The sequence below is a fragment of the Falco peregrinus genome, chromosome Z, assembly GCF_023634155.1.
Source record: "Falco peregrinus isolate bFalPer1 chromosome Z, bFalPer1.pri, whole genome shotgun sequence".
Lineage (NCBI taxonomy): Eukaryota > Metazoa > Chordata > Aves > Falconiformes > Falconidae > Falco > Falco peregrinus.
Genome location: NC_073739.1, coordinates 80629391 through 80651821, shown reverse-complemented (window position 1 = coordinate 80651821; position 22431 = coordinate 80629391). Strand labels below are relative to the sequence as shown.

The window sequence follows — 22431 nt, the reverse complement described above, 5'->3', positions numbered from 1 at the left end:
TTTGTGATTTTATTGAAGCATGCTAAGACGTGTGTTAATCTGTGACACAGCGGAGGTGTTTGAAAGGTCTTTTTGGTCTTAATAAGCAGAAGGGCTTTCACCCCAGTTTTATACAGTTCTTGGAAATGTGTGGAGAGAATTTAGAGTTCCTCAGTAAATCTTCCTAGTGGTAGGAAAAAAAAATATCAAAAAGCTCATTACTGGAATATTGTTGGGTAATAAACTGCAGGAGTGGGATTTTAGCCTTAAGCCCTAAAACTAAATCCTTTATGATCTGCATGTAGTACATCGCCTTATAATATTATTCTGTCAGCAACCTGCTTATCATCTTTATAGACTATGCAACATGCAGAACACAAATTCTGAGTGCCATCTAACAGTATTTTCAGCCTGCTTTCATACAAATTAACAAGCTAATCTTCCTACCGGCCAGGACTGGGTGCCCTGGGCTGTTGTTTGGACAAACCACCAAGGCTGTGCCACTGTATCACGCTCTACCAGCACCTTCATGCCATGAAAAACAATCCTTGGGCATCAGGATAGAGCCCATCTTATACTGACAGCTTGCAGCTACCAAGTCTTGAACTTAGTTTCTCTAGGACCAAAAGGACATCTTTTTTTTTCTCAGTGAAGGGTATACGGGGCTGTACCCTCTCAGCGGACACTCTCCTTAAGCACTGTGCCTCTAGCAACATTTTGGATAGTATTTTTTTGAAGGGTAAAAGAATTTTTTTTTCCAGAAGTTTGGGAGCATGGGAGGCAGTGGTCATCCAGTGATCCTTCCCTGTGGGGGTTGTTGCATCCCAGTGCACTGTCCAGCCCAAATCTAGCCTTTATCAGCGCTCTGTAAAGGTCTGACACCTCTTGAAGCTTGATGGCCATTCAGTGACAGAATTTGGTCCTTTCAGACCTTTGCTCCACTCACTTTGCATTGAAATGTCCTTCAGTGCTAATAGAGGGGTCACTGACAATAAAGTATAAGTTGTTTGGCGTAGTTTCATCTTACAGGCTACCTGGAATACCAAACAGAGTATTTCTTACGTTTTAAGCAACACTGTCACCTACTTTCAGGCTTAAAGGAGAGATGGAAAACACAAGAGATTTCTGAATCAACCAGACCTCAATCCAATGCTTTTTAAGGAAGAAGGGTGGCTTAAGCATTTTTTTCTGCAGGCCGACAACTTCAGTCAATAACACTGTATAATTCAAGCGAACTGAAAAGCAAAATTGGTTGCAACAGAACGAGCGACCGGCCAGTTTATTTCTAAGCTGCATTAATTGGAAAACAAAAAGCACAAATGAGTATGTTGAATGATGCAAAACAAATTGGAAACAGAATTCTGTGATCCGTTTTATCAGTGTTAAGGAGGTAGGATCTCAAGATTTGTTCCAGACTTTAAAACAAAAATATATCCCCATTCCCAACCTCCCAACCCAATCCAAACACCAAGCATTCAGTTTTAATAAACTAAGGTGCTATCACAGAAGAAAAATCAGTCTCTAAAAATAATGAGCTGTATGTTTACAGTGTCCCTTTAACACCATAGTCTTGATATGATTTTTGTAAATAAATAGCAGAATAGAAACACAATATTTTTCTGCGGGGACATTTTTTTGTTAGGTTTGTGTTTTTGTGGTTTTTTTTTGTCGTTTTTTGTTTTTTTGTTTAGTGTCATGCTATTTGAAGTTTCCTTGGCAATAAACCAGTTCAAAGATTTCTCAAAAAAGGGAATAGCAGTTGGCTTATGAATCTTTAAATAATTCCAATCCCCGCTCCCTTGCTGGAATTTTCCCTCCCCCCTCCCATTTTAATATCCATTCTTACCATGCCAGGTGTTAAGTGTACTGAAGGACTTTAAAAAGAAATGAAAGAAAGTTGAAAGTACTTATTTTCAGATTTCAACAATGGAATTCTTTTTTAAAAGCATTGTTACTGCAATGGAACAGTTTCATGTTCAGCCTTTGTTTTAGTTAAACCTTTTAACTGGGCTGTGGAAATGGATCTCGGGTATTTTACCCAAGTTAAATCAGTGGCTAACGTACAACTCGAATGAGAAATGTACAGTTTGAACTGACCATTTAAAGAGACGATTTGTCACACACAGTTTGCATCCATGCAGACTGAGAGCTTTATAATTACATTATGTACAAAAAAAAAAAAAAATTTTTTTTTAGTTTATTAAGGCAACCACAACTTGGAGAACATGTCCAAAGTGGCATTAATACAATTGCAGTGGTGATACCCTTTGAACATTTTTATTTTTATTTTCAAATAAGAACACTTATTCCTTTTCTTTTTTAAGAAATAATTGCCAAGAAAGAACCTATTTTCCATAGGGTTTTGTTCTCTATTTTTTTAAAACAATCTACTTTATCTATTTTCTTTAAAAGAACGTATCAAGGCATTGCTACCCAATGCAAATTATTCTGATCCTGGGTTTCCCATCAATTTCACTGGGAATTGCAGGTGGTAAGAACTGGTAGGTTTGGGCCCTGTCTTTTTACTCTATTTTTATTGTCCTTTTTTTTTTTTTTTTTCTTTTATCTTTTTTTATATTCTTTTTTTGGTGATTTTGTCCATGTTTACTATAACTGTATTCCCCAGAAGTGTCTTGCTGTTCTCTACTCATGTACCGAGCATCAAAACAACTTGGTTGATGGATGACCCCTTTTTGACATGCCATTGAAAATGCCAAGTTGCTTCAGAGAAACATGCTAGCGTAACTGAGTATCTGTGTACATCTTACTTTAAATGCTGTGAAATTCCATCGTTCCTTGGGATAGCACTCGGAATGAGTGTGCGCGCGTGTAAGGCTCTACTTTTCTATTGCCTATATTGCAGCTAGTTGTAACTAGGTAAGTAAATGAGAAAGAAATATATAGTTCTAGCAGGAGTCAGGCATTTTGGGTTATGCTGCCCCAAAGCCCGGTAGGTATATAAAACTGGAAAAAAAAATAAAAATCAAACAGATTATAACCAAGATCACAGTTGAGAAAATTACATTTTTTTTTGTTGGGTTTTTTTCTTGTTTCTTTTTTTTTAATTTTTTACAGTGATTTCTACTATGGTATGGTTACTCTTAGTTTCACCTGGCCCACCAAACAGAATCGGAGTCGAGCATGCAGCCCTAGTGATGATGTTCAGCTCTCTGTGAGGATGACCTCCCGCCTCCGGGTACGGTACGAGAACAGCAATGCTGAGATGCTGATTAGTTTTGGAAACTCTGCAAAGTAGACGCTCTCCCCAGCTTTGACACACACACCCAGCCCCCTTAGCCCCCACCTTTCCCACACTCTTTCCCCCTCTTTCCTGGGGGGCTGGGGCCAAAGTGATGAAGAGGAATATGCCGACCCTGGCTGGCACAGCTCTCCGTGACGGGTTCCAGCCACCAAAGGGATGAGTGAGTCTGGTGCTGCCGCAGGGGCGGAGCGGACCGCATGCCTCCCGTCCCTCAGTCCCGGAGTGCCCCGCCACTGGCACCCGACATCCGACAAGGTGCGCCGGCCTTAGGGAAGGCCTTCGCTTTCGCTCCCTCTGCCTTTCCGGTGCCGCTTCACTTTCATGTCCTCCTCTTCCTCCTGTGGGGACTTGCTTTTCCTTTTCCCAATCCGGGGCATCCGGGGAGGAGGGAAAGAGGGCGGAGGTGGGGGGGGGAGGGAGAGGAGGTGGCGGCGGTGGTGTCTCTCGAGCCATGTGTATGACAGCCTCGATGGTGGCCATGATTGTATCTTGAGTGGCTGCTTGCTCCAATATCAAAGGGTTGAGTGTCGGTCTCTGACCTCTTTTGCTGGGAAGGTCAATGCATTTTTCCAGAACGGGCATTTGGTCTCTGGAGTCTTCATCGAAAGAAAGGGGTTGCTTCCGAGGACGCCCCCTCCGCTTCTTGACGAAGTTATTGCCTGTCTTTGATTGTCTTTGCAGCCGCTTGGCTTTCAGGATCTTGTTCACATGATCCAGATTCTTCTTTGTGGACAGGATCTTGGTGTAGTTGCACATCTTGCGCACCTCGCACTGGATTGCTTCAATTTCACGGCGCTTGAACCTTTTTTTCAGTGGTGAGCTGGCTGTTGGGAGACAAGGAGAGAAACAGGGACAAGTTGAAGGACAGTGAATGGAAACTCTGCTTTGCCTGCTATCAGCGTCATGAGGATCAGATGCTTTCAAGCCCAGTAGGCTGAAGATGACTACTGAAGAGGCGATGGCTGTAAGAAAGGACTCTGCATAGAACATAATCTAAAAATATATATATATTATAGGATTATTTATTACAGTCCTAGAAGAATTGCTGTTACCTCTTTTTTTACTGTCCTAGATGAAAAGACAACTTTGACTATTAAAGCAGTCTCCAGAGTTTTCTCTGTCTTTCCCTTCTTCTAAAGCAACAAAGCTTTTCTACAGCAATATTTTACCATGGGCTTGCTTCGTTCTCGTTTCTAAACCTCTAGTGGGAGTGAAGAGAGGGCTGCTTAGCATAGCTCTCATATTAGCCCACCATAATTATTAAACTTTCTATACCCCAAACATATACTCCTGATTTCTTCAGCCCAGCCTTTGATTCTTGCCATGGATGCCAGTTAGTATGAAAAGTGTTTGTTACTGAAAATAGTGGGCATAGACAACCTGTGTGAGTCACTTCACCTGTGGCAAATTCATGCCCCCTGCCAGGGTTTCTTTAACTATCATCTCTGCAGATACAAGCTGAAACTACTCAGTCATATAATTGACTTTAATGGCTTCCGAAGTAAGCTTACCCCCGGTTCAGATCACTTACTTTAGATCTGAATGAAGTCCAAAGTAGTTAAGTCTCTTGCCAAGGTCACGTTGTGAGTCATTGTCAGAGCTGGAAAGAGTACCTAGCATTTCTTGGCTCCTGGTCCTTTGCTTAGGACATGAGACCTTCCTTAGGACACAAGACCTTGCTTGTTTTTCTTAAATTGTCTCATTGTCCTTTACCAAACGTTACACCTGTTCAGAGTTCAGGATTTGCACACAGCTTTACTGTGTAACTGCCCCTTTGTGAGAGAAACTGAATGTATTAATTCTGCTGTTGCAATAACTGGTACTCTCTTTCACTCCTAACATATCAGTTCTGCGCTGCTGGAAACAAAACAATGGAGTCCAGAATTTCTTTTCAGTAAAGAATAAAACATCCCACTAAATTAACCTCAGCCACATCTACTTGCAAACTTAATTTACACCTGACTGTCAAGCAGACATTTGGGTTTGAAATCCTTGAAGTTTCCAGAGCAGACAAGATTTCAAGAAAAGTTCGTTTGGGGGTTATCACTCCCTTCATGGCTAACAGGCTGATCTTCTAGTGGTAGTTTAAATAAAGTTACTATTGTAGCATTTTCTGTAGATAACCGGGAGCCGTCAAATGGTAGAATCTCCTCCTCCTCGCTATGGGCTCTGACAGATTCAGCATACAAACCTCACTCACTGGTCTCCCCTCTCGGAGAAAATAAATTATTGGCTCTTATACCACCGTGTTCCTTGGATTCAGCAAAGAGCTTGCGTAAACAAGCCCAAGTTACAGTGCAAGAAGTAGGAGTGAGTCATAAACAAAACACAGACATATGCTCTCTTATAAATAAAGACCTGGATGGCCAACTTCCCAATGTCTGGTTTTCATTAATTACAAAACAAAATACATTTTCCATATGTAACCCACTCCCCACACCAAAAATAAAAATAAAACCCACTTGCAGTTTGTGATTCACAGAGGACAAAAGAAAAGAGGAATGCAGTCATTTTGGTACCAAAGAAAAAGAGAAAGGAAATTAATATATCCAAGTTGCTCAGGAGAAACTAATTAGTTGCACAAAATTCCTCTCACGTAGGTTGCCCCTAAAAAGTGTGGTTGCAGGAGCCCTAAGGGCAAGTGGCAGTGAACTATTTCTAAGTCATCTGATCAAAAAAAGGTTAAATCCGTGTCACACAAAATGATTAGTCTCATCTGGCCTCACTGGTGATTGACATATATAGTCCCAATACTTCAGCCCTAAGCATCCGACTCCTCTGAGTCCCTCGCAGATCCTGAGTGTAGTTTCTGGTCAGAAGATTTAAGAAATCAGATATTTGGCACACTCTTCATATTCACTGTCCACCTTTTCCTTTTTATTGTTATTGTCAGGGAACGTTTCCAAGATACTTTTTTTAAAATTCCCATATTCAAGATGCAATTATTTTCCCAGAAAATAAAGCTGAAATTTTTCAGTTGCTGATGGAAATCAGCAGAAATAAAGGAAAAAATGCAAGGTTCATGGTGAAATCAGGAGATTTGGCATTACTCTCAACTTCCAAAGAAAGCCAAAGGACAGGAAACGAATTTGAAATGAAGCGTTAGCCAAGCATCTACAAAGATTTTATGTCTGTACTGAGATTTATTTGTAGTTGGTTGTTTCTGCATCTTAGTGTTACCACCCCATCACAGTCAGAGGAGATCTGGTCTAGATGGTCAGTAGAGGATGACCTCTGTTTCTAAAATGAGAACTCAATGTCATTTAAGGTGGCCATGGACATCTTTCTGACACCCTGATACTAGATAAGGAAGGTGCAGGTCTCCTTTTCATCCTGCCAATTCCAGTGGGTGTCTTAGGCACCCAAGAGGTCCAAGTCACCCACGCTGAGTGTCCTGGATGGAGCCTGATGGTGAGTAGACAGTGCCTGAGTGGAGCAAAGGCAAGATCTGCTTACTGCCAAACTGCCCAGTTCTCCAAAATGAACTGATATGCAGTTATGGGGAGATATCTACACCTACGTGTAAATCCGTAAGCTAAACACCACTCTCAGCGTCTTCCTTCACATTGCTGAGATACTTTTTTGCCCTCCTAAAACTTTGCAAGCTGACAGTCTGTTTCCTTTTGGACTGAAACTCATTTTCTCATTCAGAAAAAAGAAAACCAACCCAAACTTCTGTGCTGGTTTACTGTACTAATTTTTCTTTCATAAATGCTTTGGGGTGTTTATGAGTTTCTCAGTAAGCTTGTTAGAAGCTACTAATAATGCTTTTGCTTTTCTTCCTAGCAAGACTCTGAACTCACAAGCTCTAGAAAGTATTGGAGCTCTCTTACACAGTCTGCCAATAGTCAGAATGCATGTACTGAGTAAATAATATGCTTTCAGGCCAGGTTTTTTATAAGGAGGTATTAGGAAACCAAATATTATTTTGACTATTAAGAGTCAGGGACATCTGATTCTACATTTGGTGTAGAGAGACTATGTGGAAAGGAGTCTGATAGGTCTGCAGGGGGAAGATTTGATGAGGTGTGCATATGACAAAATATCAGGGAGATCTGCCAAAATAAACCGCTATTGAAGTGAGAGCCATTAGGTGTTATCAACTCATCTGGAAGCTCTTGGTGAACAATCTTTGATATAAAATATTTTCCTATATTGCCATGTGATATACTGCTCTGCTGAAAAGCAAAGCTAAGTACTAATCTTTCCCATTTTCTCCAGACAGACCCTGGCCAACCCTGGTCCCAAGTTGGGCTGCGTTGTTTTTTAGGCTTTGTTGTTCTTTTCCTGCACATACGTTGCTGTTTACGTGTGGAAACCTTGCTTTGGGAGGAAGACTTTTATCTTGCTCTATCCGGTGGAGTTCATCTAGAAGGGGCTAAAGAGGAAGTATTAAATAGTAACACGCATGTGAAAAAGGGAATATGCTTCTGCAGAGATGATACACCATGGTGGCAACCTCTAGGTGCTGGAGAGGCGTCGGAGGGACACTTTTTAGCCTGGGCACATTTATCTCCCTACACTTCCCCAGACTGCATGGCCACATGCTCCCTCTGTAAAGGCCTAAAGCTATTTGGCAAAATCGAGCCCAAAGTGAAGAGAAACTAGAAATACTTGATGCAGCACAGGTGCTTGTACTTTTCATCCAACCTTTTCCCAAACAACCTCATCTAGTTGCCCCAAACAAGCAATAACCTACAGTAATCTTAAAATAGAGCTTTACACATTTAAATATTTACACTTGTTAAATAAACACTTTAAGGCATATGGAGGCCCAGGGTTTCTGCCCTCCCTGGGGTATGTGGATGCAGTGAGGCTCCATCTCATGGACAAAGACAAATTGAAATGGCCGCAGGCCATGCCAGCAAGTCACGCAGGATTGATGTCATGCTGGAAATAGCTTTCTGAGGCAAAAGAGAAATCTCTGCCAAAAATTTACATTTCCAAGGATAGCTTAGAGCAGGCTGGAGGACCCACTCCAGCACGGTGGTGTTGAACAAGGAGGTGAGCCCAGGTAGATCAGACCTCTTGGAAGTTCTCCATCGGTCCCCTAATTTTAGTTTGAATGGCTTTGTTATGTCTGCAGCACTAAAATCCTTCTTGTTGCCTGTCATTCTCCATCCCTTTGGAGTCACCCAAGGCCACTTGCAAGAACATGGCACAGAGAAGACTATTTGCTCAACAGCTGGGCTCAGTTTGCTGACTGGGTTTGAATGGAGGAATTTTCAAAGAGCTCCCTATTAATTACAGGAAACCCATAGCACTGTCCTGTTTTCCCATTAACACAGTTTCTTTCACTGTTCAACTAAATTATTTCAACATCTGGGCTACAGATAAACCAACAATTTAATTAGACTTCTGAAAATGGAAAGAATGAACTATGCAGTCAAGCATACACTTTCATCTTGAAACTGATCATAAAATATTTGTGTGCTTTCATTCTCCACTGCATTAAAAATCTGTCCTTAGTTTATATATAGAAAAGTATTAAAGACTAAACACAAAATCATGATTTTTTAATGTAAAAAATTATCTGTATAGAGGTTACTTTACAGCGTGGAACCCTTGTTTTCACTGTTTATTTGGGAAATAAGAGGAAAATCAAAAGGAGCGCACTGAAACAGCACTTTCAATTGAATAATTAAATATGTAATAATTCCATAACTCAGTGACACAAATACATTTTCTGTGAGTGTGGAATCAAAGGTTTGGAAAGACTATGGAACTCCTAATGGCTGCATGTAGGGTAATGTACTGTGGGTCCCCCGCTCACTGGAAATTAAGACACAATGCAAGATTAACTTCTCTATCCATGCCCAAGAAAAGGCATGATGATGTCTGAATGACTTGGCTCAATTTCTGACTGTATAAAGCTATCATCTCTCTGATCTGATTCAAAATAGAAGCACAAAATGTAAGTTGATTGAAAAACATGCTATTCTGACTTATTTATTCTGATATATTTTAAATCGCTGTTCGTTGCCCCAGACAATTTTGCATTTGCAAGACAGAATATTATGCTAAAATCACTGAAGTATGCAGAAAGAAATCTCAGCTGCTCCTTAGCTATTCACTGTTTATTTGGCATGTTCATGCTACAGGGGTGGGAGCATTCAAATAAATGAACAACGGGGCTGAGAAAGGAACCCAAGAGCCTTGCTTCAGAGTCCCCTGCTAGACCATACAGGCTGGTGCTACTTGTGTCCTCATTATTGCACAAGTGGTGGTACGTGAGTAAAATACATTTGATATGCCAAAATACGATCATGATAAGAAACTGTTAGAAAAATTACAGCCTGATTATCACATTAGATATGCATATTTGAAGTTATTTCTCCAATCAGGAAGAGCAGTACAAGCACATATTGTTCAGCGCAGTGCCAGAAGGAAGAAAATGGGGAAGAAGCAGAGGGGGTTAAGGGAAACAACATCACCTGCTTCAGATGTTGCTGATGATGAAGGTAGGAGAGATAATACTGGAGTTGGCATTGCAACGCTATCAACAGCTGCTGGTTTCCTTCTAGTCATCATGTTACAGGCAGAACTTTCCATTTTACTATGAAGTGAAGTCTGGTCTGCTTTTAAGTGGGGACCTGCAATTCCTGGGGAAGGAAACAAAATTTGGATGAATATTGATGAAGTAACATGGCTGGGGAATACCTGAAAAAGAGTAGTCAATTGCTCTTCTGCTATGCCAACATATTTTCATATTTCCCTGTGTATGTGCCTGTAATATAGTCTTGATGCTAGCAAGACCACCATTGTTATTTGGTTTTGATAATTTTGCTTAAGGATGTACTCTTACTGATCTCTATAAATAATGGGAAACCAACGTAGTAATTCCACATTACTACTTTTTCTTCTCCAAGCAAACACGCCCCCTGATAAATGTGTAAGTACTGACATGTTTCATATGTCTATTGAGTGGACTGTGTATTCATCGTTCCCCGGGTAGTTTATTCTCCACGCATACTTACATACTTCTATAATGACCTGACTCAGTGGGTGTTTCATCTGAGTAAGGAGCAGGCAACAGGAACAGCCTCAATATGTAATTCCCTGTCTGAAGCACATTACGCTTATACTTATTTTTTAGGAATTTGCTTCCTAATGAAAATTTACCTTACAGCTCATCAAAGAGATTGGAGTTTTTTAAAAAAAGAGCACTTTGTCATACATTTTTCTACCTAGGGATTACAATGCAGCATAAATGAGTGGTAGAAATATACCAAAGAGGTCAAATAGTACAGGAAAATAACAGTTATGCGCTCAGGGCTGGTAGATTCCCCCCCCCTTAACAATATTTCTCAAAGTCTCTTATGGTTTGAAACCATTTTGTTTGCTTGTAAATGTGTCAAATTAAAACTGCTGGGATTGAAATTTTACTTACTAGATCTGCCTAATCCACCTGACTCTGTATCCACCCATTTCTATGTAATATTTGTGCGAGTTCATGTGTGTGTATACTTATTACATATATAACTGTAAGTATATAGATTTACCAAGCGAAAAGGCAGCTGAAATGCCTCAGTCACTTTTTACAATAAGACTGGGAGGGGTTTTTTTTCCCCATTTTAGAAAAATCCTAGCAGTTGCTGCTTTGTAAAAATCTAGTTGCCCAGCTCTCATGAGACCAGAGAAAAGTCTGCTAATGTAAGGACTTTCTGTTGGGTCTTTGCCAAATTATGGAAACCTCTCCCAGTCTCTGTGGTGCTGGGCTTCAACGCACCCCGCACAGCCATTCATTTTTCCAAGGTAATCCTTCATAAATGCCTTCTCTTTTCAAATCTCAGCCTGCACATGGGCCTCAGACACAATGCGTCATATTTTGGCTATTATTTTACATTAAGATTCCAAAAGATCACAGAGCAGCTGAGGTTGGAAGGCTCCTTTTGAGATCACCTTGTCTACCCCATCCTGCTCAAGCAGGGTCAGCTAGAGAAGGTTACCCTGGGCCATGCCTGGTTGGTTTTGAATATCTCCAAGGGGAGAGACTCTACAATCTCTCTGTGCAATCTGTTCACCTCAGTCAAAAAAATGTTCAGACATAACCCGCTGTGTTTCAGTTTGTGCCCACCACTTCTTGTCCTGTCACCGGGCACCACTGAGGAGAGTCTGACTCCGTCTTCTTTCCTTTTCCCCATTAAACATTTGTACACATAAATAAGGTTCCCCCAAGCCTTCTTTTGTCCAGGCTGAACAGTCCCAGCTCTCACATTCTTTCCTCATAGGACAGGTGCTCCAGATCCTTAATCATCTTTGTGGCCTTTTGTTGGACTCTCTTCCATATGTCCATGTCTCTACTGTGCTGAGGAGCTCAGAACTGGACACAGAATTCCAGATGTGGCCTCACCAGTTCCAAATAAATTATAAGGATCACCTCCCTTATTTGCTGGCAATTTTTCTCCTAATGCAGCCCAGGAAGCTGTTGGCTTTCTTTGCTGCAAGTGCACACTGCTGGATCATGGTCACCTTGGTGTCCACCATGAACCCCAGGGCCTTTTTCTGCCAAGCTGCTTTCCAGCTGGTTAGCCCCCAGTTGGTACTGGTATGGATTATTACTCCCTGGGTGCAGGACTTTGCAGCATTTGCCCATATTAAACTTCACGAGGTTTCTGTCAGCCCATTTCTCCAGCCTGTTGAAGTCCCTCTGGATGGCATCATGACCTGCTGGCATATCATCCACTCCTCCCAGTTTTGTACCTTCTCCAGATTTTTTGAGTGTGTTTTCTACCCTCACCTTGGTCGTTAATTAACATGCTAAATATAAAGGGTTGTCAAGCATTGGACCAGGCTGCCCAGGGAGGTGGTGGAGTCACCATCCATGGAAGTGCTTAAAAAACACATTAGATGTGGTGCTTAGGAACATGGTCTAGTGGTGGGCTTGGTAGTCCTGAGTTAACAGTTGGACTTGCTGGCCTTAAAGGTCTTTTCCAACCTAAATAATTTTATGATTCTATGAGTCTATGACCATTTCCCCTTGGATTCTGGGAGCTTCATTCTGTTCCCTGTCCCTGTCTTCCAGCTCAGGGGGCTGGGTACCTTGGAACAACTGGTCTTGTTATTAAGGTCTGAGGAAAATAAGACATTAAATACCTCAGCCTTTTCCTCATTCTTCCCCAGGAGATCAAGATCTCAAAGCAGAGCCAGAAACTGCTGCACACTTCTGTGTCTGTTGGCTGTGCTCAGCCTCTGCAAATGCCAACCAACATTCCTTTGTATTTGCAGCTTGGCTCTCATATGAATAGTCCCTACCTTTGTGCCTTGTGCATGAAATGAGAAAAATCAAAAGACCTATGGATTGTCTCAGAAACTGTGGAAGAAATCTCCAGCAGACTCAGGCACAGCTGGACTGTGGCATCTGAAAGACATGTCTACAGAATGATCCACTCTGGGATAGGAGTCCTGGTGAACCTGTGACCTGGTATCAACCTGTGGACTTAATGGAGGAGAATGGGTTTGAAAGAAAGAATATTCAGGACTGAGACAGGATTACTGGTCATGTCTTGCTCGAGGGAGATATGCAGAGGAGTCTCTGCCTGTTAGACCACATGTCCTTCCAGAGCCTCAAATCCAGTATTAAGCACCTCAAATTCTATCCATTCAACTTCAGCCTCTCTCTGCTCAACTTCTCTGTTGCAAATGAGAACAATAATATACCCCTCATCTCAAAAGCAGTGCTGCGAAAATAAAATTATCAACATTCATGAAACATTCATCTATTCATACCAAGGCTTAGAAATGTGGAATAAATGAGACATAATGTCACACACTGAATAACGAGAGGAAAATCCAGCTACCAAATAGCTGTTCATTAGGTGAGCATTATATATTGAATAAAGCAGCATCCCCTAGAATAGCTGGGATATTTGACTAGGTAGTTATGCCTATGAGATCAGAGCACTATAGAACTGTGCATATGCAAAACTGAGGTTTCACTGCTCCATAGTTCTCAAGTTTGAGCCTCAACATTATTAATTCATGAATGCAGTTTGTGTGCAATAAGTGTACATGTGTGGGTGTATGTATCAATACACATGCACATATATGCATGTGCATATGGTACATAATAATGCTCATAATATGCTCAAAATACATAAAAACTCATAAATTCAACATCTGGTTCTAATTAAACTGAAGGGCCTATATAAAGAGCTGTATGAAAACATGCAGCTGTAACCTCTTGACCTCTATTGATAAAAAAAAAAAAAAAAAAGTCTCTGTGAAGCTGTGCTTCAACATATCAAGGGACAGTCATTCATTTTTTCAAAGGTAATCCCTCACAAACCACTTATCCTCTCAAATCTCTACCTGCACACAGTGTTTGCATTAGGGACCTTGATTTATGGATTCCCACTCCTTGGATGGAGAGACCGACTTCCTGTTGCCGTGGTTACTTGGATCTTGGTTCAAGGTTAAACTACTCCCAAATCAAAATCAGTGGCAGGCACAGCATCTAACAGCCAGGTTATTGACTACCCTAGGATGCTTAAAGGTCAAAGACCAAAGTGCTGCTTACTGCCTTTGGGGTGAGTCAATATTTTCAATATTTTTATTCTGTTTCTTCTGAAGAAGTAGTTGCTGCTCAATTACCACCTATCTGGGTTTAGCAAGGTCATACAAATCATAGAGGAAAATCCTCCCCCTACAGAAGAGATACAAATGTAATGAATTACTTCAAAGTCTATGTGGCCCAATTGCAGCTCATCACCAGTGAATCATGGGTTCAGCCATCTGTCTTTTGTTTTAGGCAGTTGGTTTCTTCAGCCTATATCACTCACCTCACTGAAATTCTCATTCTGAATTGAGGACCAGAAGTAATTTATGGATCTGGAGCAGCCAGTGACGAAGAACCATCAGGTTTCTTTCACAGATACCAAAGTGCAAACGGAGACTCAGAGGCACCATTGGAAAACCACAGAGGTGCAGCGATTTGCTCACAGTGTGTGATTCACGCTGCAGGAGTGGGAGGTCTATCCCTGGAGTGGACGGACCCACTAGTGTAGTATCATCACCTTGTGTAGACTTTTTCTTCCCGTTTGGAGCACTCTGTTCAGAAGGCTTTATCTAAGAGAACCCCCCAGTTCAACCCACCTTTGATTCAAATGAAATTAAATCCTCTGCAACACTATCACAGGAGGGGCAGGGTTTAAAATTCACACACACACATCCATAATTCCACTGTATTTTATCCTTTGCGACTGCTCCAGAGAGAGAACGAGGTGATGTATAGAGGTAGTCTGATTCAGACCTTATTTATCGCTGGTCTGTTGATCTTTGCACATAACCTCTGAATTAGATCCCTCTGTATCCCACAAAAAATGCATACCTTAATTAGAGGCTGCTTCATCCCATGAAAGACCCATACCTTAACTTTTCTGAGTCCTATGTGCGTATGCAAGTGAGCAACAGGCAGCAAAGGAGGGAGGAAATCAATCATTATTTCTTTAATGAGGAAGGGCAAAGGGAAAGGACAGCTTCAAAAGCAAGGGCAGATGTGAAGGAGATTATCAATAACCTACAACAGTAATGGAATTATTAAAATAAGGAATCATGATGATCTTAAGTGAAAGGGTGAATTGGGAGAAGCACTATTCTAGTTCAGGGCAGAGTGGCAGAAAGCCTGTATCAGGGAACACAACACTGATGTGAAACTGTCCTTTTTCTTAAAAATTTATGGCATTCTTCATTCACTGGCTAAGCAACTTATGAGCTCTGACTGATAATTAATACATTAATTTTAAAAGCCTAGTCATTATTGTTGTTCCTAAGTACTTATGTTGCAAGTAATGTGGTCTATCTGAATTGTGCTAGGCTCTGTACAAACGAATTAATTAGCTATCCTTGCTTTACTGTTAAATCACGCTCACTCTGCTTATTGCATTCATCTGTTTTCTGTCATCTTGCACTTATATGGAAGGGTTCTTGGACAACATCCACCTTTCTTTCTCCAATTTGCACAATATAGCACAACACACACCCAGGCTGGAACTCTAAGTGCCACTTTGAAAGAGATAATAAATATTACTTTTTCCATTGGAAAACAGAGAAAATCAGCTGATAAAAATTGATCTTGGTGAAGTTTCTGCCAGGGAAGATTTTTCTTTAGAGAGTTCTTTGCATTGTATTTCGTCCTCCCCACAGATTTCTGGAAATCCACAGCTGTACTTAAGTTGTTTATGCATCTGACCATTTTTATAGAAAAACTCATACAGATGATTTTTCTTCCAGTATCTTTGCATAATGCAGCTACGCAATGCAGCTGTAAGGGAATGTACATCTAAACATTAAGTTAGTCATAGTATTTGCATTTTGATAACTCCTCTGTCTTGAATAAAGGACCAGAAAAAACCTTGTATCTGGGTGAATCTTTTCTTAAGGCCAATTTTAAATAAATCAGTCAAAAGTTTGGCATTGCATCATATTCCAGAAGGGAGAACTGAATTACGATGTGATAAATGTAGTTAAGGAAAGTAATTATTCTTCTTAAAGTAATATTATTACCTTTCTAACTTATGGAATTCATTTCCCTGGTTTCTATTTGACATGTATTATCATTTAAAAATAACTGTACTTTCAATGTACAGCAGTGCTTTATGGCTTTAGGTCCTTTTATCTTCCTCCCTTTTCCACTACCACATTAGAAACTTCAAATTCCACCTCTTCTATGTGGGATTTTCTATTCTGCAGGATGTGTCTCCTGAATAAAACCCAGTTCTTGTTGAAAAAAATAATTTAAAAATTAAAATTGCTTTCATTGCCAACAGGCAAAAAGTTAAGACATTGTGGAAACTGCTTTATTTCATTCCAGCTATTTTCCCACTTCTTTTTTTTTTTTTTCTTTTTTTTTTTCTTAAATCAGGATAGCTTTAGAGAAAGAAAGAGGGAGACCGAGAAAGCCATCATTAGATAGATCTTCTGATCTTTATCTGCAGTAGCACAGTCAGAAGAGCTAATGCTATGATGATAGCTTTGAAATCTCTTAGGAATTGGATAAAGAGAAGTGATAGTGATGAACTCCCAGCTAATAAACACAGAGTGCTTATTTCTGCAGAATGATCAATTTCCAGATGTCCTGAGGCTTGTCTGATACAGTTGATTTACTCATTCTCCCTCACTTCACTAATAAAGCTCAAGTCCAACATCAGATTAGAGAAGAGCCAGATTTCTTAAAGGGGCAGGAGGAGGGCTGGCATCATGGCACGTAAATGCTGGGAGACATACTAATCTCTTCTGCCTCCTCCTATAACCACCAAGCTGTCTTAAACAGCTGCCTTCCTCTGCTGAAATCATACACTTTATCCGCTTTGGGTTAGTACAGTAATACAGACAATTAATTTGTTATCTTGTTAGTGGAAATTTAATGCAATGATCTAAAAGAACTCTTACATATTGTGATAAACTTTAGTGCCTCCAGGGCGCTTCTCTTCCATAGGACTCATTTCACATCCCATCCATTATGTAAATGAGATGTGGAAATAGTTTAGTTCCCCTAATGTATCTGTACACTGATAGATTGCACAAAGTCAGCCCTACTGAAACTAATGAGGTTAAATGCATCTTGCCATTCCTTTCTACTTGGGTGAATCTCTGCGCCCGAGTTCAAGAAATGTGGTGCAAGCCTTCCTCTTGGCTTCGTTGGGAAGATAATTGTGTTTCCTGGCAGGGAGCACGGTGGCAACTGCTGCATACCTGAAGGCTCGTGAGGCGTTACAGAGGCAAGCAGGGCAGCTGCTGTGCTCTCTGCAGCTCTGGTGTTGGCTGCAGAGGCTTCAGACCCCCTTCCACTTTCAAGAGGTGGGTCCCAGATGGTGTGGAGCGGCTGGCTGCAGGGATCTGCAGCCTGAAATGACATGCAATGGTTGAAACCAGAGTTGTTGACGTTCCCGATGAAAGAACTAAACCCAAGGAGGAAAGGGTAAAGGAAGCATTATTTTGCTCATTGTCAGGATAAGTTTTTAATCCCCTTTGCCCCTCCATCTAAGAGGATGCTGAGCTGTAATTTTAAATTTGAAAGGGCCAGTCTCCCACCTGCTTCAAGCCTGTATTGGCAGAGAATTAGACTTCCTAGGAGATGGAGTCTTGAGCTTTGCCTGTTGGCTTTGCTTTGGGATTGCTTTTTCCTGTACTGGTACAGGAAGAATCATGGCTCCTCCATCTCCTGCCTTTCCCTCTTCCTCTGCATATTGCAGGCACAAAAACGGAGGGGTCCTGAGTCAGGAGACTGAGGAATATAGGACATGCAGCCTGAGCCATGGGAGATGAGGCGATCTGTGTCTGGAAGCTCAGTCCTTCATGTACTCAAAGATGAAAATTTATTGGAGCTGATGGATGTGGTTTATATTCTGGGGCAGTACGGGACAGTAACCCAAGGGGGCTACACGTGTGCTCCTGCCTCATGTCCTCCAGCCTGCTGCGTGCCCTTCCCTGGCCCCCAGCCCTTCAGAGCAGGACAGGCATCTGAATATGTCGTGGAAGAAACCACCAGATTTTGTCATGCCAGGAAGTGATGAACGCGTGAAGTGAGGATGCCCAGTAGAAGTTGGATCAAAGTAGAACAACACATTAGTAATATGTGTGTGACAGCGATCAATAAATTTAATGAGACAAGAACTCAAGGGTTCAGAAGACTAATGCAGAGTCATAGGCCTCAGGATCCCAGGCCTTGTGAGCACGGATTTAAGTTAAAGAGGCTTGCTAATGGGTTCAGAGCCTGAAGTTTTTAGCTGGGAAGAAAGTTACAGTTTACACTTTTTGGAGACTTAAAGAATCAAGTGAGAAAGACAGAGACCGATGGTGTTGGAGAATTGAAATTTGCAATTATATATCTCAGCAAATGTATCATTTAATACACCGGGATGAAGAACTAAATTATTTTACAGAGGAGGAAGAAGAAAAAATAAAATCTTGGAAAGAAGTGAAATGAAAAAGAAACGTTTGATGGAGGATGGTTAGGTGGAAAAGTGAGATAAAGGGCTCTTTTTAAAAGGCATAAAAAACCATTAGGTATGCTGAGTGGCAGAAATAAAAAGACCTGCAGCTAGGAGCAAGGAACTACCTAGAGATGAGTAGTAACACTGAGATATGCTGTCATAGTGGATGAGGATAGGATCACTGGGGAAGGAGGAAACAGAAGATAGGATTTCTTTCTTGAGAACACAACTGAGAAAAGACAGATGGGGAAATTTCAGTCCGTAAGTAATGAGTAAAGTCAAGGGTGGTGTTTTGAGTTGTTGTTTTTCTTAACAACAGGGATGATAATTTTTAAATGTGGCAGATAGAGCTGATATCCCCTAGGCAAATGGAGTTGGGAGCAGTTCGTATTTATCACAGATCAAATGGGACACTGACAGCTTTGGTAGGAGAGTGCTGGCATGAAGCATAGGGAGAAGAGTCAAGTTGCTACTGGGGGGAGGACAGATCAGGCACAAAGGCTGGGCTGGTGTAATGATGGAGTCATTTTTCAGGCACATTCAGTGCACAAAAAGTGATGAAATCTAGAAGAAGTTAGCAAAATAATTAGCAAAAATCTTGCTGAACAAGTTTGACTGAGACCTCCACTGAGAAAAAAAAAAGTGCAATGTTCCTCCAGAAACAGCAAGGCTTCGTTCTCCCTCTGTACAAATTCAGCAAAAGACAATAGATGTATGATGCATAAATTCAGCTGATATTTTTTTTTTCCTAACTAAAATGTTATATTTGCATTACACCAATTTAAGTAGTCATGTGATGCCTGTGTTAGAAAAATAATCGGTACCAGGGATTTTGCACTCATCTATCACAGAAGAGGAAAACATGAGAACCAGGTGGGCACCTCCACCATCCAACCTGGTCCAGTAATGTCTGAACCGGTCCCTAGAGGGGTCCACTCCTTTCTGCTCACTGCAGCTGCAAGCGAAGGCAGCTAAGCTGTGGCGGTAGGCACTTGGGGACCGGTGGGATGAGGATGGGCTGAAAGTCACAGAGCTGATAAGAGCATCCAAGACTGCTGACTTCTAAGTTAGTGTTCTCCCTACTGGGCAAGCTAGTCATTTCATTTTTCTTCTTTATCTGTAATAAGCTATGCCCCAGTTCATACAATGAGAAATTCTCCAAGTATGACATGCATTTGAAGTAAAGTCTCAGCACTTAATAGAAATCCCCATATACCCTGCAGTCTAGGAGAGTCTGCGGAGGAGTTTTTATTTTTAGAAGGTCTCGTGCTGGCTTTGTTTTAATATCTGAGTCCATTCATCCCACTTTAATGCTGATTTATCACTAAAATGAGTGCTTGCTTTATCAGCACCAGAGATGAAAAATAATGCACACTGGGAGTGTATATATCATTCTTCTTCTCTCTCTTTTTCTGTATTTCAGATCAATAGATACGGGATATTTTTTCACCTTTCATTCTGAAAATGGCAGTAGTGGACTCCAATATGAAAACTGAAATCTATTTAAACAGATGCATAGGTAAGATCAGAAGTGTTATAGCCAATTAACTTCAGCAGCAAAGAAGTTTAACAGCCAGCATTACGGTATATAGGACTTTAATTTTGTTGCCCCTTTCCAATGGCATTCTGACAACAACTGAAATACTTGAAATGACCAAATACAGTACAACGTTTGGCTTTATTTTAACAGCTCAGACAGACGTGGAAATCAGGATTTTTCCCAAAGTTCATTCTTTTCCTTTTATCCTATTAAGAACCTAGGTGATATGCCATTGCTCCAGTATGAACTTCAGTGTAAAATCTTCGGGTTTACATTTTTTTCAAAGGAAAATTCTGAAGGAAATACTTTATTGAGAGTGGTTTTCATTAAAATTCTTGCTGGAGACTGCTTCCTATAACAGCGTAAGAAGGATGGCAGAGAGACCACATGTAATAAGGTCAGAACTGCCTGCATGGGGTATAGACACAGGAAGGGATCTGACTGATGAAGAAGAGGTTAAAGAGGTGAAGAGTGCAAAGTGGAATGAAATAGGGAAATAGATGGAAATAGGAGACAAAGAATAGATTGGAAAGAAGCTGGAGGAGGGAAATCATTTATTACAGACGTGTGAAAAGCAGATTGACAAGAACCAGAATAAAAAGCATACAGGGAAAACCCTAAATGCTCTTAACCACTGACATTTGGAGTTATTCTATCAACTTGAATGCTGCATGTTTATGCTTGAGCCACTCTATGTTTCCAGAAGGCTTTTCTGCACAGCTTTTGTGAAAGCCTGTCTTCAGTTTTCACATTTGCTGGAGCCAAAACAGGATATTTTAGGTTCTTCAACCAGAGAACTGCTCTCCCTGTGGCCTTATATGCTTCTTTTATAGCAGCAGGCAGACAAAATACAGAAAGGTGTATCAGGATAGGAACATATTCCTTATAAGCATCCACCCTGAGAGAGCATCATGAGGGAGTGGAAGTGATACAAGCAAAGATTTTCGTAATTATGATTGCTTTCCTAAGGTGGCAGAATTTTATTATTCAAAAGGAATGCCTTTAAGTGGCAGAATCTGCTGAAATTCTGACCTTGGCTGAGATTTTGGTCAGGCCATCAAACTATGGAAAAAACAATGAACCTCAGTAAATTACCAAGCACAAGCTCTCCAGCCTTGATGCTCAAAATTGATAGCGTACTTTATTTTCTCAGCACTCCATGCTCCAATATAGATTTACCCAAGGATAAGCCTCAGTTTCAGAAAATTGTTTGCAAAAGCTGGCCTTGGAAATTTTGCAGAAAAACTAGAATTCTTGGAGGAAGAAGTCTAAAGGGATTTTATTGAGCAGTTTGGGCATGAAAAGGCACTCAGGCCTTGTTTTCTTCTACTGGGACAACTGCCCAGGAAAACAGCTCAATCAAATTCAGTATTTTGAATTTTGTCTGATTTGTACTTACACCCTCCTAATGGTGTTTTCTTTCAATAACTGAGGGAATAGGGGGGTTTTCTCATCTAACCTGGGTGTCTACGTGAGAGCTACATGCCTATGCTGCCATGACAGGCAACAGAGATAGATTTAATACAGTCAGAAGAGTGGGGTGGTTATTTCACCTGAAAAAGCGGGGCCTGCTTCAGTCCAGGTTTAATTACTTTCCAGGCTCCATTTGCTAAACTTTCACTGACTATACTGAAAGCTAGGAAACCTGACTCACATCGCGAACTTACACTGCAAACACCCAGATTTGCATGAGAGGATCCATCCTCCCCGCCAAAGCTCTGTGGCCAAGTCACCTCTCAGGTTTAAATTCCTCTTACTCAAATGGAGAGGCTCAAATGTAGATGGTGCATCCCTGGGGCAGGAATCTAAGCTCTACACAGGCACCTGGTTGTATTTGAAATGCCCTTAGGTATTCGAAACATCCAAGGGAGGCTGGCAGATATAATAAAGGGCTTCAGGCAAGACCTCAACCCTTCTACAAGAGCAGCTGGAGGCCTGTCAGGATATCCTAGGCGTCTCAAATGGCAGTTGGCAACTATGTGTGGGCAAATGAATCGACCCTGAGCCTTCCTTTTTGCTTGTCCCAAAGTCTTTTGTGGGTAGGGAAATAGCTTATCATTGTAAAGATCCCCTTGTCACCAAGGAAGGAGCAGTACAAACATGTCCTGTCAGTTCTTCCCTGAATGGGAAGGAAAATGGCTGGAATGCAAGGCATCAAAATATATATTCAGTAAATTTTAAACTGGAAATTTCCCGTGATCCTTTAAGATGGATTTGTTACCCAGGAAGAAAATTAGAAATGTTTTTTTCTGTCCCATGATAAGGGTCTTTTGCTTGACATCGCAAAGGAGTGAGTACATTGTATTTTTAATTCCAATAAAGGGAGCATAATGAACAAAAATTAAAAAAAAAAAATCAAACAGCCAAGCAATTCAAAATTGCAGGTGAGAGAAAAACGCAGGAACTTACGGGACACAGCTCCATAATTGCTAGTATGTACAGAAGGAATCAATGAAATATATATATAGCCTATCCAACAGATACAAGAACAGGCCACCCCAAGTGTGTAATTTGCTTCATCTGTGTTTGAAGCTAACTCAAAGCAAAGAGGGCAAAATGTCTCAGAATGATTAGACAACTAACTAAGCTTAACATTTCCTCTCCTCTCTTGTTTATCCATCCTTCATTGTTCTAGTGTTGGGAAAAGGCTCTGGAAGCAAAACCGTCATGATGGCTTACACACATGTATCACTTAAACCCAGCTCAACCTCTCAAAA

The 22431-nt window shown here is 41.0% G+C and overlaps 1 protein-coding gene across 1 annotated transcript in view; it reads right to left on the bottom strand.

Annotated features, from left to right (window-relative positions):
* Nucleotides 1-3370: 3370 nt before the first annotated feature.
* LOC129782727 (SET-binding protein-like) overlaps nucleotides 3371-22431 on the bottom strand; it is a 258827-nt gene continuing 239766 nt past the window's right edge. The window contains 3 exon segments of the mRNA XM_055790905.1: nucleotides 3371-3654; nucleotides 3656-4065; nucleotides 9676-9843. Of these exon segments, the coding sequence (XP_055646880.1) occupies nucleotides 3508-3654; nucleotides 3656-4065; nucleotides 9676-9843 (725 nt within the window). The 3' untranslated portion in view covers nucleotides 3371-3507.